General features: G+C 39.7%; 1 protein-coding gene across 5 annotated transcripts in view; it reads right to left on the minus strand.

Annotated features, from left to right (window-relative positions):
- DIP2C (disco interacting protein 2 homolog C) overlaps positions 1-18380 on the minus strand; it is a 316678-nt gene that overhangs the window by 28564 nt on the left and 269734 nt on the right. For 3 of the 5 annotated variants that reach the window (XM_079299679.1, XM_079299678.1, XM_079299681.1), the window contains 4 exons: positions 17769-17899; positions 9000-9168; positions 7902-8072; positions 1124-1153 (listed from right to left, as the gene is read on the minus strand). In XM_079299679.1, coding sequence (XP_079155805.1) covers positions 1124-1153; positions 7902-8072; positions 9000-9168; positions 17769-17899 — 501 coding nt within the window. The remainder of the gene's footprint in view (positions 1-1123; positions 1154-7901; positions 8073-8999; positions 9169-17768; positions 17900-18380) is intronic. The other 2 variants (XM_079299680.1, XM_079299682.1) reach the window with 1 other exon arrangement.

Consider the following 18380-nt stretch of genomic DNA (forward strand, 5'->3'; position numbering starts at 1 on the left):
TGCTTTATATCACAATATTTAGTTACTTGAAAAGAGGCAGACTAATTTTATTTTCCTTTCATGCAGAGATGATGTAGTCTTTGGGCCTTTCCACCCACAGCTTTCCTGCAATTTTGCAGCCTGCTATGATCTGCCCTTATCCAAAACTTCAAACTCATCACCAAAGAACACCATGTGAATTCTCAATGGTTCTCTGCTGCAGACCTCATGTTACAGCTAAGCACAAAGCTAGAAGAAAAGCACAACTTCATTCTGGAACACTGGCACGATGGAAATTTTCTTTTCAGCAGAGGAATTCTCCCAGACCTGGTAAACTCCAGATACATGAACTCCTTTACCAGTTATCTAGATGTCTACTACTTAAACCAGCAGGCAACATGAGCTCCTAGCAATTTCTGTCCCATTTGAGATACACTGTACAGCATAATTCTTCACAATTGGAATGTCTAGGGCTAAATTTTACATTTCTGCAATGCTGGCTGATTGTTCCACAATTTTTTTTGCAACTCAAAGTTGCAACCCAGACCCACAAATAGCTAATTTTTGTATCTACAGGGGAAAAGTGTTACCACTACCAATTGGTAGTTACTGAACAGGTACTGACCATCACCCACCACCAGAGGAGAACAGGAGTAATAGAGCTGCACATGCATGTTAGCCTCTTTAGCTTGTTATACACAATACAAGGTACAATATCCTCTCTAGCTATTAACGACACGATTTTCAGTCTACTGGTAAACTCAGCAGTGTAACAGACTAGTGCTGAGTGGAGAACTTATTTGAAATATATGCAATGTTGAAAAGAAAAAAAAACAAAACCAAGGAAAAATTGGTTATCTTTAAAAATAAAACTAAAGTTGATTTGATTTGTAAAATAATGGAAACAGTCAAGTTTGAAAATCAAAGACAATCACTATGGTATTTATTATTTTCAGCATGAATGAAATAGTTACAATGGACATCTAATATTTGATGGAACCTGAATCCAGATAAAGCTATACTGGACTTCTTTATAATTTTATAGAAGGATTTGAAAATCCCCAAATCTCCAGACTCAATTTCTAGTCTGTCCCACTGTTGGAAGCTGATAGGTGGGTATTGAGGGAACATGAAAATCCCCTACCTGCTCGGCCAGCTTCCCCAGCCTGTGAGGCTATAGCAGCAGGAATAGCAGGGATAAGGGAGAGAAGGAAAGAAGGTAACACAAGACGAAAATAATAATAAAAAATGGGAATGAAGGGTGGGAGAAAAAAAAGAGGAGAATGCAAAAAGCAGGGAGTAAAATAAAAAGAAAAACAATGTCAAATACAGGAATTTTACAAATTAACCATTATACCATTAAAGGTTAAAAAAAGTAAAAAATGAGGTGTCAACATTTTAGTAGAGCAACAGAAGAGACAGCTGTAGACTGCTAACCTTGGACAAACAGAATAAATGGTTTTAGGACACTACAGACAATGTTGTTAGTGGAAAACACATGTCTAGCATATTGATTTTTCTTTTGTTACTGTTTTTGGTTTTGAAGTCATTAAACATTATGGCCCTCCTATTTTAATGCACTGTATTCCATTGAGAATTCCAGGTCTGCCATTTTACTAGTAACAGAAGTTTTTAAGTGATGTCCTCTGGAAATCAAAAGTAAGCTCTCTTTTTGAAAAAATAAATAAAATTAGTATACAACAGAGAAAAATACTTACACTTTCTTGCATACAGATTAACATGTTCCTAAAGTGAAATAAAATCAAGGCTTGGTGCATAATCTAACTACTGGAAGAGCATAAATGGATGGAGTAACTTCAGAGCCCAATAAGTCTTCGTTCCCATTTGTTATGACTGTAACATGGATAAAGAACAGTAAAACTAAAAGCTGATAAAAACCCATCAGCTCTCCACCATGACTGACAACTCAGCAAAGAGACAAAAAATCCTCAGTGGTGACTAGTCCTAAGGCACTACTATCACATGGAGTATCTAACACCAGATGGCTGCTGTGGGATTTGCCCTACAACTTGTGAAAACAAACAGCTCTGAAAGCCCTGGCATCCCAAATTCCTCTCACTAGAATTCTGAATGCCAGCAGAGTCAAAGACTGCAGAAGCTGCCACAGCAGCACCTTAAGACAGGTTTATTCTGGATGCAAAGGAACATGAAATCTTCTTCTTGCATTGATGCCCCAAAATGGTACTACTAATAATATAGGCAAGAAAGCAGGGGAATTACTGAAATCCAGCAGTTATGTAATTCATTGCCTGTGACTATACTGCAGGTGCAGAAAGGACTTTGAGAGTAGCAGACTCTCATATGGCTTTCAACTACAGAATGTCCTGAGAAACAGCAGCTGAATTATCAGCAACGCCCCTGTGGCCAGTTGCAGCTGGAATTCTCTGAAAATTATTTCAAAGGAAGCAGAGCCTAAGCCAAGACCAGAATGACTGACTCAATTTATCTGTGCACATTTATTTTGAGAGACAGAGATAGAGAGCATCTGTTATGCTGGTAACAGGGAAAAATCAACTCAACTTCTGAAGTATCTGATATTTACTTAGGACACACCTGGTAATGTTCAAGAAAACAAAATGGGACATACAGAATTTTCTAGCTGAAAACAGATATATCATAAGTCACATCTCTTGGACCAAATAAATCTCTGCCCATGCACAGGCTGCCACTTGTGAACCATCCCTGGTCCAAACAAATCTCAGCAATATGCCAGGCTTTTATTCTCTGGGAAAACATTGCAGGTCAAAGCTGCTTGAAGGACCACCCCAAGTCAGCTGTAGGGCTGACCACATGCCAAGAGTTGGTGCATACCTAATTTCCACTCAAGTCAAAGGCCAATCTGCATGTTCTCCCCTACTTCCCCATTCAGAATTAAAAACCAGGAACTAGGCTACCAGAAATCCAAGAATTTAAAAATAACTGTTGTTTTGGGTATTATTTAACCTAAGGATGTGGTCCCAGTGTTTACTCAGTCTGCTTCTGTTCCAGTGATGCTCAGAAAAGGAATTTTTGGTGTGCACTTGGCAATGTCACCCACACTAGCACAGCAGCTGGAGCTGTGAAAATAATTTCATGGCATGACTCATAGAAAAGGTGGGAAAACAGAATCTGAGGGAGCTCACCCAGGGCTGTAGTACATTGCTAGGTGTGAATCATACCTCTGACACAGTGCATGGTCTCCTGTGGCACTCTTTGCACACCTACCCGTTATTACTTTTAATATGGAAGATCCTCAGAGAGTGTGATCTATCACTCAGTAAAAAGAAACATTAACTTTATGCCCTGAAGTGAGTAACAAAGATTCCTTTGCTAGACAGTGAGGAAAGGGTACATTTCATGTAACTTCAGCCATTACAGAAGAATGTGTGCAGTACAAGGTAGGAAGGATCTCCTGATAGTGATGGATCCCATTCCCAGATGGAGTCCTGATATGTCTCTTGAAGTATTTCTGAGATTCCACTGACTGTTGGTGGGTATGGGATATCTCACTTAACCTTAAAGTCTCAGTTAGAGAAGATAGAAAAGAAGCAAGATGAATCCTGTTCTCCTTAGCTTGGACAGATTTGTTAGTACATTCTCTGGGTTAAATAAGGAAAATTAACAACTTCTAGAAGTTTTCCCTCAACTAAAATTGAGTAGCATGTTGAATAAAATGAAAATATTTATTCCAAGTGTTTAAATGGAAATCAGCTAAAATCCTAGAGAACCATCTGTGCTGTTGTAAGAAACCAGCTACTTTTCATATCTATTTTTCTCTCTTGAATGCTAGATGCTAGTTAATGAGAATTAAAATATGTTAGATGCAATCTTTTCATCTCACTAATCCCTGGACCATTGTCTGTGACTATGGAGCTATAACAGGTCAGATATTAACAGTATTTAAGTGCCTAAAGATGGAGAGAATTATTTATTTTCAAAAGCACATCTCTAGAAATCTAGTTCAAAATGACAACATCAAAGGAAACATACTAAATTTGCTCTCAGTTTGAAAGCAAATGAATACAAATGACAATGCATTAGTCTGCCAGTGATCACAACCCGGAAATTAAGATAATTTAGTAGACTAAGACTCTTTGTACCAAAGAGAGTATCACAATGATTTCCTTTTCAAGGTAATCTTTAATAAAATGCTCAATTCTGCCATACATACACACACACAGAGATGCAGACTCACACAGACACACACACATACATATACATATACACCTTGCTCCTATTCTTTTTAGAGAGGCGAACTGAGGTGAAATGTTTCTGGAAAGATCAGGATACCTTTCCCTTCAAATGTTTGAGTCTTGGATTTGTCCACAAAATTGGAAATCAAGAATGTGTCAAAGATAATATCCAAGTTGTATTAGAAGTACCCCACAGAGAAGAAACCTGGATAGGCTTTTATTGCTGGTAAGGGTCAGTAGCAGAATGCTGAGATCTGTTTAGTAAGGTAGATTGGTAGATACATATTTTAGAAACACTGCAGAACAGGCTGGATCACCACTATCCCTGTAGAAGATGGGGTTCCAGGAATCACGTGCTGATCTCATAGATGACAGAACTTGGAAGAAAAAAAGCAAAGACAGATGCAATTGACTCAGATATCTTGAGAAGTAGTTTTATGCAGTGTGAAGAATCCAGAAATCATAACCCATTTCTGGAACATATTGGAGACAATACTAATTGCAGGAATATTGTAGATGAAGGATTAAAATTTAATTTGTTCCTCAGCTGAGAAAACAGAGTAGCCCACAAGCAATTCTGAAATACCACTAGCCATAAACTTCCAGACAGTTTGGAAAGAGCATTCAATCTATTTCAGTATCCAGTCCCTGGCAATGTCTACTGCCAGATGCTTCAAAACACACGAGTCTCTATCTTTATATTCTCTACCAAAATGACATGTTTTGTGGTGATGCTTACAAGTAAAACCTTTAGCAATTTTTCAAACACCTTTAAAACTTGCCAAACAAGCTTCAGCTCAAATGCTTCAAAAACAATTCCACTTGGGAGGACAATGTTGTCTGTCCTGAAGTGGCTTTCCTCCATTCCAGCCACACCACTCTTTAGACAGTGTTTGGCTTTTAGTTTGTCCTGTGGACTGAGATGCCACATCTCAGTAGAACTCAACAAAGCCTGACATTAAGCTATACAATCAGCCAGGCTGTTTAACCATCTCACTCAAGGCTCTCATTCTGTGCTAAATCCATAGGCACTATCATTAACAATATTCCTTCAGAGATTTAGCCACTTTTACAGTTTGATTCAACAACTCTTTCAAGAATTTCCATAGAGAACCATCTAAGAAGCAATCCAGCTAAGGAGTGAACACAATCAAAAGGCAGATAGACGCAGTCAAGCCATAATCCAGCCTAACTCCACACTGATTAGGACTTGCAGTTTCTCTGACTGTAGTCAGCCTTCCTGCATGTTTGCAGTGGGTTGACCCAGTCAGCAGCTCAGAACCCACCCAGCTCCCCATGGGACAGGGAAAGCGTAGGAAGAGCAAATGTGAGAAAGTCCACAGGTCAAGATGAAGACATTTTAATGAGAGAAGGAAAGAGAAAAACCCAAGTGATGCAAAAGAAGACACTCATCACCTCCCTTGAGCAGAACAATGCCCAGCCAGTCTCTGAGCAATAGCTACTTTGGAAAACCAACCACCCTTTTGCTTTAGTGCTGAGCATGACATTATGTGGTGTGGGATATCCCAGGTCAGCTGGGGACAGCTTTCCTGGCTGTGTTCATTCCCAGCTTCTTTCTCCTCCACCCTGCTTGCTGGAGGGCAGTGGGATGATGGTGCAGGGGGCACAAAGAGAAGTGAGGACACCCCTGATGATGTGCAGGACTGGTGAGCAAGAGCCCAGCCACTGGTGTGATCCCAACCCCGTTCACAAATCGAAAACACAGCTACACACAGGCAGCTATGAAAAACATTAAATCCCAGGCAGAGCAAGCACAATGTTCCTTCCAACAGGCAACACTTTGGTACTGCACCTGGCTTACTGCTGCTTAGTGCTATCTCCTGATTTTATTATTTGTCCTGAATTAAGGACTTATAAGTGAAGCAACCACCATAAACCATCCAGAGATCAGTGCACATCTAAAATGGAGATTTTCACTAGTGGAAAGCAAACTCCTGCAGCTAAAAATTTACCCTTGTAATCTAAAGCATCCTTCATGTCTGGTCCCTCCAAGGACCAGAAGACAGAGAAGCTGAGTTGTCTTTCAGAAGCAGCTCCACCACAGCTGCAGGGGAGAAAAATGACAGGCCCCATCCTGATCTGTTTCCAATGAACTTAGGTCTTCACTTCCCTGCTTCCCATCCTTTCTAAAACTTTTTTATTCCTGGAGAATATTTATGGTAGCAATTACAGAATGGCAAACCAAATAACTCTACCTCTGGGCAACAGAATGACTTTTAACCCTGCTCAGCTTTGCCTTGTCATATGCTTGACAGTAATAATTAGACACCCTAGGCTGTAGGGATACTCTGCTGCAGTCAGAGAGAAAGCAAGCAGTACTGGAGGTGTGGCACACCTCCTTGTACTCATATCCTGGAAACAATGAAAAGGGCAAGAGGCTAAAGCAGGCACAGACATACTGCTCTGTGCTGAACCCATAACCTCAACTTGTCAGTTTTACTTAAAAAATATTTCTATTTACAATCAGAAAAGGAATGGCGGATGCTTGTTTTCAGTGCCACTGAGAAGATTTGTTCTGACTTCCACACTGAAGCAGATATCCATATGACCTCCATGAGAAATCCTTCATGTAAACCAGGGGTAACTGCCTGATTTGAAATGCAGGATGGACCACACAGAGTACAGGCAAGTCCTACTGAGGACACAGTGACGTTGAAGAGGTTAGAGACATGGCACATGACCAAATGGATATAGAACTTCCCAGCCAGAGCAGCTGCAATGAAGAAGATGATTCTTTTAGTGTTTAAAAGGTTATTAAATTAGAAAACATATAACACCTTAGTAGGACACCTATGGTATTATTGCAGGAATAATATGTGCAACTCTGATTTGAAAGGATAGAAAGAGATCAAGAGTCACAAAAATGAGACATAGATTAGGAAAGCATGTATTAAGATTCTTTATCTATTTATCAAAATCAAGATGTGTATTAGATGCATGACAGAAATGAGATTCTTATTCTAGAATAAAAAAATCCAGATGAGTTTAAACTGGAAATAAGCCAAAATTAATTAAAAATAGAACACCCTAAAAAGCCAAGTTAACATTTGTCACATAATGTCCTCAAAGATAAAATGCCCTACTCTAGATCAACCTAAAACTATTTGTTGTTATCCTTATCACTGGTTGAAAAACTAAATGCTAATCAGAAATTCAGACCAGATAGCTACAGTGCTCCATCAGTCATTAAAATCATCACTCAGTAAAGATTTCTGAAGAATTGTTACATCCTATATTATCCTTGGGACTTTTCTTCTGATTAGAGGATCCAAACAGAAGAGAAATAGCAAAATAATTTTCTTTGTTGCTGAAAATACCTATCTAGTTAAACAAGTAATGGTTGGAAGTATTTAACAAAGAGAAGGAATCCATCTTGTGACATACTGAAATAAACACTTTGAAATTGTCATTTACACGGCATGATTACATACTGGCTCTGGAGTATACGGAGTACATGTTCTGTCACTGTCAGGTGCTTTTCTGAATTACTGTATTCATGGGCAGAATAAATGCTATGATTGCAACATGAGAAGGATGAGTTGTTGACAAAGTAACAGAAATTTACTACCTGTGTATGCAAGAACATTACTACCACATGCATTTTCTTAGTAGGTCTATGACCAAACATCCAAAGGAAATACAATGAACACTTCTTACTGAAGACCATTTCCTTAAACAGCATTTCACTTAAGGAGTGAAAAATTTTACCTGCAAACATATTGCCAGGTTAACTCTGCAGCCAAGTGATGTGCTGACAGCCCGTGGATGGAGACCCAGGTCTTTAAATAACTTTGAAAATGACTGAGTAAGAGCTATCCGAGGTCGTTCTTCAGCCACTACCACACATGTCCGTACACGTGAAAGGTCCAGTCCCCTTGCCTAGAAAGAAGTCAGAATGTAACAAAGGCCACAAATGGGCAGATTTAATGCAAAACAGAAGTTCTTAAGTGTATTATGCAGGTAATATGATTCAAGAGGAACAGCAGAACAAAGGCTAAGGTATCAGTACAGTTTCCATTTCTCCTGGAGGCCGGATGGCCAGATGACACTCTAATAGCTGAAGAAGCACATACTTGCTTGTCATCTCAACATTAGCACATAGGAAATGATGGGCATGTTAATTCTGAAGGGAGGGAATGCTATTTCCCTAAATTAATTCAGACGACAGTGAATAACAGCAAACAGGAAGCAATGTCTAGACTTGGAAAACCTGATTAGGAAATCATTAAGTGAGGATGGTAAAGGCTGGAGACATCATAAATATCAGCATCTCAAGATTCAATTAATTTCAGTAGCACATGGGAAATTCCAGATATTTAACTGGCTACCTGGCTTTTAATTCTATGGGGAAAAGGGAGATAAACCCTCCTCTCCATACAATGAGGACCATCTAGCTGAAACAACACAGTACTTTTAAGCATGTGATTATTTAACTATAGGGGTCAAACTAAACTAGTACTTCATATAATCAGGGTATTCATAAAACACAGTATATAATGTAATACTCCTTGAGCCTCTGGGACATTTACACCTCTGTTTTCCAACACTTGCCTATCAACACAGGGTGAAACACACATCAGAAAGCTTAGGTAAATAAAAGCCTTTCCTTGATGTTTAATAGCCCTGTGATGTGAAGAATGACTGGTATTGATACACAGCCTTTGGCAAAGAGTAACGTGGGTTGTGTGGAAGCTGCCTATGCCCTCTGATGCTTTTTTGCTTCCAGCAGACATTCAGCAGAGTGTTCAAGGCTCCTAAAGCCCACTGTGCAGGCAGCAGGGCATGCAGGATAGCAGAACCACTCACCTTCAGTGACTCTGTTTGTGAACCGAGTCCCTTAGTACAGAGCTCCATGACTGAATAGGAACAAAAAGTGTCTCTCACTTTGTACTGACTCACTGCAAGAAGCCACAGGGCAGGATTGGTCTCCAGCTCTGAGGGAGGAATCAGAATAGACTGGTGTCCTGAATAAACGCTGCAAGACACAAGATTCATTAACACACACTAAACACCAGTGTCCACAGACAAGCCATGGGGTTCTTGAATACACAGTTAATCACAGCACAGGTTGAATCATGTAAAGTTACAGTCCTCCACAGCTCCAGCATTTTAACATAATGTTTAACTCTGGTTTTTTGCTGTACTTCCAGAGTCTCTGATGAACCATGAGGACTGCAGGCACAATGTGCTCCTAAACTACTAATTTACTCCAAATTCCAGTAGACTTTGCTGTTAGGACTGTACCAAAAAAATAGAAAAACAGCTCAGTTATTAATGGTGTGAATAAGGAGTATAATAATATTAAGAAAAATTAAGTGTTGCTGACAAATACTTTGGATTGAGTAATTAGCATTTTAAGAGACTTTGACTAAATACTTTATTACTTAATATAGAAGCAACCTGTCTCCTGCTAAAGCAAGCAGGAGGTTTGCAACAATTTCAAAGGAAGGAAATTTAACATCCCTTGTAGCTTTAAATTTCTTCTGTGAAAGTTTTATAAACTTTTGAAACTGAAATATACTGCATCTCTTGTATAGTGAATACCCACTGAGCATAAATATTGCAAAAATACACTTATCAGGGTCCCTGAAGGAAACAATTATGTCAGAGCTAATTTCTCTCGTACCTAAGATTCTCCTCAAGGGAAAAATATTCCCAGTTTGATGACTTTATTTCCCATGAGTTTTATGTTTTTCACTCATCTCATACAGGCAGATTTGCCATCAATTTTACAATCCCCTCACATGTAAATTTGTGATCTGTAGATACTTCAAATCAGAATGGTGATGACAGCATAAAGCCTTCAAATCACAGAAGTTCTGAGAATGGACCATGAAAGCCCCCAAGATTTATGATACATAAAGGAATTTCATTTGTGACTTGAAAACTTGAAATGCCAGCTTGGTAAAGTTGATGGTTTCAAATCCTAGTGTCTGAGGTAAGATATGAAATGGAACTTTATTTTCAGGCATATGAGCATCTCTGTAACACTGGACATCAGGCTCTTTGCAGTTTTTGCAGATGGGCTGCACACACACACACACACACAGACACACACAGACACACACACACACTCATATTCCCTCCTTGGTGAGTGAGTGTCCCCACCCCCCCCAAACCCAGATGAGAGTGCTTTTAAAAGCTGTGCCATGCAGAATGAGGCTTGTGTGACCTGGGTGTCTTTATGATAAAGGCAAAAAAGGTGAACAAGTCCAGCCACAACAGCAGTTAATAATCCAAATTGTTTAGGTCTGTGCTGGAGTATGAGTCTGAGGATGTCATGGAATATGTATGAACTACAGTTCAAGCAATGTCATTTATCACAGAGCAGAAATTTTATCTTTGACTGCTTGTCCCCATTTCTGCCACTCTGGGTGACTGATGAGCAGTGGCTCTCCATGGAGTGATGTGCTCTGGGATGGGGCTGACACGACAGCCACGGCATGGGCGGGCAAATGAACCATTATCCTTTCATGGAACCAGAATAAAGTACCACTGAACCTCGAGCACGTGCTGCACAAACATGTGAAAAGAGATCTTGGCAGCATTACCCGTGCCTGAAAGGGGAATGCTCTGAGCTCAAGTGAAAGCCAGGGAGTAGTACCAATTTTTACTATAAATACCTCACTCTCTCATTCTTAGCAAATTCTATAAAGTTTTTCAGAGAAGTAAGATCAAAAGATTTTTAAGCTTAGGGCTTAGGGCTCCACAAACAATCAAGGTGTACAATCTGTCTGGTAAATACATCATTCTTACAAACAGGAAGCTGTAACCACTCAAGGAAAAACCTGGGATTGGCTCCAATCTGTACAAATATGGTATGCAGAGATGCACCTTCAAACCTTTCCCTCTGACCCTGTATCATCTGTATCAGTATCTGCACAATAATAAACATGATCCCAGAGTGTCAAATGTGGGAGAATTATTACTCACAACCACATTAGGATCCCTTAGGTATCACTTATTTAACTGGGCAGACATACCAAATCAAAACCAAATCAAAAGAACAAACTTTATCCCTGTACTGAAAAGCGTTTGCACAAACTCCACAGTAATATTGGAAAAGAAAGCTGCATTGCTTTGGTAGGAAAACAGGAAATTGATTCCAAGTGTATTTTACCAGGAAATCATTCAAAATAGCAGAATTTACATCAAAGACAGCAACACTAATGTGTGAGGATGAGCTGTTAACCTCTCTTGATCAACTTATGGACAAAAAAAGTAATTTTGCTCCCACCAAAAGTCCTGCAGCTAAGTATGAGGATCTGGATTCAAAATAATCCATCTTCTTCAGACTGAGGGAAAAAAAAAATACTCTTATAATCAGGCTTAGACTAAAAAAATTACTCCAATTAGACTGAAAGATATTAAGATGTTGCTAGTATGTTTTCTGAGTTTCTAATGACTCAAAAATACTGTGGAGTTCAGGATCAAGCTGCACAGCAGAAGGAAATATCTAGCAGGAAGAAAACTTTTAGTGGTGGAGAGCCTCACATGTGCTCTTGACTGCACTACACAAACCCATTGCCAGCTGATACCATGCCTGCAAACTTCATGCCCAACACAGGCTTTGCCTACTGAGCTGTGGTTTAATAATCCAAGCATATCCTCTGATTTGCAAGAGCAGTTGGTGAAGCTACAAGAAAACTACAAAGGCATAATTGTGGGGTGAATGTGCCAGTTCCACAGCTGAAGTGGTTTATGCAGCACCTGGTCACCACAACGAGCCATAACTTGGCTCAACTCCCTGAATCAATCTCTGAAACATTACAAAGAATTTCTGTATCAGTCCAAGCCACAAAATGCTACATATCCCTGAAAATTCACAGATTTATATTCCCCTAAGAAGCTGTCTATCACCCGTGTTTTGGTAGAAAGAAGCTGAGGAAAAAATGCCCTTGGTACTCCTGGTTGAAACATTTCATACCATTCTAGTGGTTTCAAATCACTGTGAGATGTTAGAGGGTGTTTGCTTAGCATGAATGCCAAACACCACACAGAGGACCACGTGCTTGAACAAGCTGCAGTTGTGCAAGGCTGCTTTGGAGGTGCTGGATGAAGCCTGATATGATTCCAAACCTACAGGAAGTTCTGCTAATGCTCCATGTAATTCTAAGAATGGCAGAGAAGTTTGGTAAGTTCATCCAGGTATGGAATTCTAGATTTGGCTGAGTTATTCCTGAAACTGAGGCACTGAACAAGGTGAGGCAGTACCATCTCACCTTTAAACAGGAACCAACAAAATCACAGTGAACACTGTGGCAGCAGGGATGAATGGGATATTAGGAAAAACTTAAGAGTTTAAATATAAACTGTCGAACTTTCTGAAATCTCAGAAATTCCCCTTTCTGAGATTGCAACAATATATGATACAATGGACTAGGTGCAAGATTTTACTTATGTAAATACTGGGATGGAACTTTATCAAGATTGTTTCTTCCATTGCTGCAGAAATCAGTGTCACAAAAGTATCCACCTCCTGATGCAAGTCCTAACAACAACAAAAGACACAGTGCAGAGCATCCCTGCACCACCTTGTCACAATGACTTTTGGGATGCAGATGCAAGGTGAAATGCAGGGGAGGCTGAGGTGCAAGATCACCCTTTAGAAATACTGTCTTCCTTTAGGGGACTGCAGAGCAATCCAGGGGGAAAAAAGTATTTCTGTGGTGGACAAAGCCTTGGATTTTGGCAGTAAGTGAAGAGCCTGTCTGCCTGCACTAAGCAAGGGCTGCCCAAGGACAGCAATACTCCAGGTAAAAGCACCAGGATGTATTTTGGCATGACAGCACCATCTGATCACAACACTGGCTCTGCTGCCTGCAGGCTGCTCTGGCACCACACAGATATTCCTGGAAGGACCTCTTGGCACTTCACTGTTCCATTGAATTGGAACTTTAGCCCACATTGTGCTGAGGAAGATTAACAGTAAAAGCTGAGGTTTTATTATAGTTCCAAAAATTTCAGCAGGTCAATAAATGCTGACAATGGCAAGTGCAATTTGCAATTGCATTCTGGAAGTTACTGACCCATCACTGCCCTTACTCCAGTGTCCTTGTCAGGTGACATAAGCTGCTTCCCCAGTTAACTGGGGGAGGCAGGTGGGTACTGCTGAATCCTGAAGTGCATAAATTTGGTTTCTGCATTTCCACAGATGCTATTTGGTGATGAGGGACAGGTATAGGAGCTGTGTGTTTGGTAGAACAAAAGTCTTCACAATCACCTGGACTTGTACCAGAGCTTATAGGAAGAACAGTACAGGCTGTAGAGGACAGTGTTTGGGCATATATTTCTCTTTTTCTTCAAATGACTTGTGCCAAAGTGGAGATCCACTATGTACAAAAAACAGGGACTTTTGGAGAAAAAGTAAAGGACCTCACCCCACCTGCAGAGCCCAAAGATGATGGCAGGCACACAGTGCTCTAAGAGCAGGACTGCCCATGGTAAGCAGGTAACCCATCAGTACCAGAGACAGCAAAAGGCCATTGCTCAGCTTTGAGCATCATTCTGGCTCCTTACCACCATCTCTCCTGCCCCTCTTACACCCTGTGTATGCACATGTCTCCAGAGGTGATGAGGTAAGGCTGCCAGCTCATCTCACAACTCACATATCAAGGTGACTCAGGGCTTTCAGCTGCCCTTGAACTGTCCAGGCTTGAGGCAGGTTTAACAGTACTGATGTAATGTGGAAGGAAAGCAAATTGCTTTTTCCACAAATTGCCATTGGCTACAGACTCTGCAGGAAACTGGCACACAGCAGTGGAGGGGGAGACAACACCTACACATTCCTCCTGTGCCAGTTATGCACTTTGCAAAATACATGACAGATATTTATGTTCCTATCCTTCACTTCCACGTCAGAGTTATCTGGTTCTGATGTGGCATTTTGGCTTCTTTATGCTGTCTTGCCTTTAATTTGCTGCACATGGGCTGGAGATTTGGTTAAATGCTTATGCTTTCCAGTTATCTTCAAGTTAGCCTAAAAACCTAAGAAAATCTGTGATTCCTAACACAATAAACTTTCCTAAAATGCACTTCTTCTGTTAGTGTTGGAATCCCTTGCTTATTTCTTGCACAGTTCCACCTGTCTGGTTACTAAGAAACCTTGCAGTCTTTTGCAGCAGAAGTCACCTGGCAGCACCACTGTGGATTTTGGCTTCATGCTATGGAACAGAGGCAGCAGGACCAGGATAGGAGAAAGCACCTTCCCTGGAAAGCCTGGACCATTTCATAGCAGTCATGTTTTTTATTGCCTAGCCACTGTGGACTAGAAAATTCAGTTCCTCTGGTCCAGTCTCAGTCTCACTTACTTACACTACTACAGGCTCAGTTTCTGAAAATATATATAAAGTTTATTAAAAATCATTAATGTACTTTAATTTGAGCAAGGGCAATTCTGTCTTCCAGCAGTAAAAGTAGAACTGCAATTTAAGTTGGCTTAGCTGGGCTAAAGTAGAGGGAAAATTCTTACTCTATTGCATTATCCAGCAACTACAAATTAAGTGAATCCTTACTAATGAACTGCAGAATGCTGTATTCTGCCCCACAGTGAGAAGCATTAAGACAGGAACATCTTAATTTCAGGAAGCATTTCTGAACAATGGGATTTAGAATTCTTTTTTTTTTTTTTTTTTTTAATGTTTACATTTCAGGAATTTTTTTTCTTTTAAAGAATGTAATACATTTTAAAACGTAATGCAATGCAAGTCAGAATACTAGGATCACCTTCTCAGAATGGATAAATAAGATTATTAATGACAAAACCACGAAGAGAATGTATTCTTTTATTGAATCATGAGTTAGAACTCGTTAAAATTAGGAAGTTAGGGGTTTGTGAACTCACATAGGGCTGATGTCTGCTGCCACACCCAGGACTTGCTGTCCAATGACAAAGGTTCCAAGGAAACCCTGCTGGAGCATGCAGCCAGTTCAGAGGGAACAGTTCTTTTTAATGTATTGCTCTGCTTTGCAAGGTTTCTTTTCTTTATTATTTTATAACCTTTCGGCCATAAAATAATAAATGTTTTAAAAAATAAAAAACTTTGCAAAACTATGCAATATGTTCCAAACTTACCAAAGGGCTGGCTCCATGCTCCAGCAGCTTTCCTAAGTAGCTTTGACCTCACAGAAAGGGGCACCACAGTGGAGCAGGCCAGCACAACATCTAAGCACCTACAATGGGGATAAAAGGTTAGTTTTTCTTTCAATTCCTTAGTCAATGCCTCCTTTGGTCTAGTTAATAAATGAATTTAAATGTACTTTTAACTGCACCCAACACAGGAGGTTGCTCTTTCTTCCTGCTGGGCTCCTAAAACAAAGAGTTCCTATTTAACTCTCAAAAGCCCCTAATTTATAAAAAATTGATGACCAAACTTCATTTCCATATGACATTAGAAATACTAATTTAGTAGATGGAAATGGTGACAGACAATCATAAGTTTAGAGTAGAATTCTCTGAGGTAGAAATTTGGGTTGAAATGTTGGGCAGGATCCAGCTTTGAACGTCAAAGGGTAAAATGCAAAGCCACAAAATTTTAAGTTATGAGGAGTAAGAGGCTTATAAACTCCAGGATGTAATTTTTCCTATCACATCAAATAATATTAATTTCTAAAATAGTAATGAAATGGAAATTAGATTTGTAAGTGGAATTAATTAGCCTGTATCTGATGCCAGCTTTCTCCAAATGACAATTGCAATTCTAGCAGCCTGAAGTGTTTCTGTTTTAATAGGAACAGGGGATCTGTGGCAAAGAAAAGATTGATGAGAAGGCTCATAAGACTAGAGTGCTGCTGGCCTGATCTCAGTTTCTTCAACTCCCTTGTTTCCTCTCTCTTCTTTGAAAATGGTATATAAAATTTTCTATTCCTTCTGTAAGCTACAAATGAGCACAGACTCTGATTGCTTTCTCCCAGAGGATTGCTGCCTTAATTCACTTGCCAGTCATAAACAATCTCCTTCTGAAAGGCTGAATACTATCAGCCCTGGGAAGGACCTAAGGGCAGCAAATGGGTAGTTGTTGGAAAAATGGTTCAGGAAGAAAAAGAAAAAAAAATTGCATTCAGGAGAGTCTTGGGCCCCACAAATTACTTGGGTTTTGGACAGGTCAACATTTATCTGTGTTTTATGGCTCTATCATAATATTACACAGAAGTTGTTCCTGGATGCTCTGTGTTCCAGCACCATCCTATACAACAATACATCCCCTAGCTGAACTCTCCCATGGTGCTGTACAGACCTTCCCTGGCCTAACAGTGCTGACATCAGCACGTGCTGGAACACTCAAGACTTTATCAGAAATAGTCAACCAACTTTAAAAAGAGCAACATTTAAAAATTTAAACATAAACCAGTGTGATTTAATTAAAATCTCTATATTTCTGAAAGTTTTGTGTTGTGGTTTTTTTTTTTTTTTTTTTTTTTTTTTTGCAGCCTCAATAGTTTTACTTTTATGTTGGGTAAATAAAACACCGGAAACCCGAATTTTTTTTCAAAGCAAAGGCAACTCTAATCCCTATGAAAAATCCAAAACAGTATTAGGCAAGTATAGCTTAAATCAAGAGAAACTGATCAAGAATGAATAACATAATACTGTTAATCTTTAGCCTATTTAACATATAATAACAAATGTTTTAAAAGGGCAATAAACCATGCCAACAACCTACTTTAAAATAAAAAATAATTGCTGAAAAGAAATTGTTGCAGTTGTTATCAAAATAATATTTCCTTCAGGTATTTAGAAAATCGGTACAAAGTTTATCCAAAGTATTTTTAATGCTGTGGATTATCTTTATTTTAATAACTAAAAATAGCAGTACTGCTAACACCAAAGAACTTCCTGTGGAGAGAGCAAAGATGTCAGACTACTGTGCCTCTGAGATGCCTTCATCAAAATGGGTTCATTAACACTCCCACAGTCCTTTTCCTTTGCCAATGTGTCAACCCAGCTAAGTTAAAAAAAAATCAATAGACCTGCTTTCAGTGCTGAACTGTAACTTCCCTGGAGTATAGGGACTGACAAATGTTATATTTCTCAATTTATTAACCAAAAAAGCTGATTCACAGTTCACTAGAAATGTTTTGTTTTCTGGTAACTCTGCTACTGCCATAGAAGTACCTGCAAGAAAACACATTTCTGCAAAAATCGCATCCTGAAAGTCTCACAAATGAGAGTCCCCTGATATCTACTCCTGCCTTCAGATGAGAGAATGAAAAAGAGGAATAAGGTAATATTAAGGTAATATCAAGGTAATATTGGTAAAGCACTGCTTTCATCAAATAAAACAAGCCAGACTCTGCAGAGACAGCAGTAAAGCAGCAGGAGGTCCATGAGTGGCCGTGCTGATGCTCTGTACTTCCAGGCCTAAATACCCACGGCCATGTTCTGCTCAAACAAACCACATCCTCCACACAGCAGCTGCACACAGCAGCTCCACACAGCTCCCAGCAACTCCAGCTGCCTGTGGCACTCCCAGGGCACTGGCTGCTCCTCCCATCCTTTCATCACTCCACCACTCGTTCTGCTGTGCCACACTACAATGGAAATGTGTTTCAGAAAAGGCTGAGGAGAAGCCTCACCTGCAGAGGCACCAGAGGACAAACCCAAGTCCACAGTAGGGGTCCAAGCAGATGGCGACTTCCCGGGAGGGATAAAGCTCACACTGCAGCTTAATAGAACGACAAAAGGCACTAGTGGCTGCATGAGACATCTGAAAGACAACAGCAAAGCAATTAAAATGATCTACTGTGGCATTGGAAGGCTCACTCCCTGACTGCACCAAGTGCTTACATCAATTACAGGATAAAAACACTAAATAAATACTGACTTTATGCTCTATGCAATTGACTTTATGCGCACAGGTAATTTATATCTTAGAAAACATAATTTTCCTTCAAGAAGGCATCCAAATAATTATGAAAGGGGAGAGGAGACAGAATGAATGGTAAGTTTGAAGTGATTTAGGAAGAAAGCTGTGAGTGGTTTAAAGATGTGCTCCAAGCTGTATGCAAAGCTAATGATAACATGCTACACTTTTGGAAAGAATAAAGGAATGAATAACTGAACGAAACACTTTGTTGATCATCAGTAACATATTTTAAAGTATGTACTTATTAACAAAATAAACAAAAAATGTTTTTAAATTAAAAGGGATTTTGCCAGGAAAACTGTACTATGGACCTAATAATTTA

Source organism: Erithacus rubecula (assembly GCF_903797595.1).
Source record: "Erithacus rubecula genome assembly, chromosome: 3".
NCBI lineage: Eukaryota > Metazoa > Chordata > Aves > Passeriformes > Muscicapidae > Erithacus > Erithacus rubecula.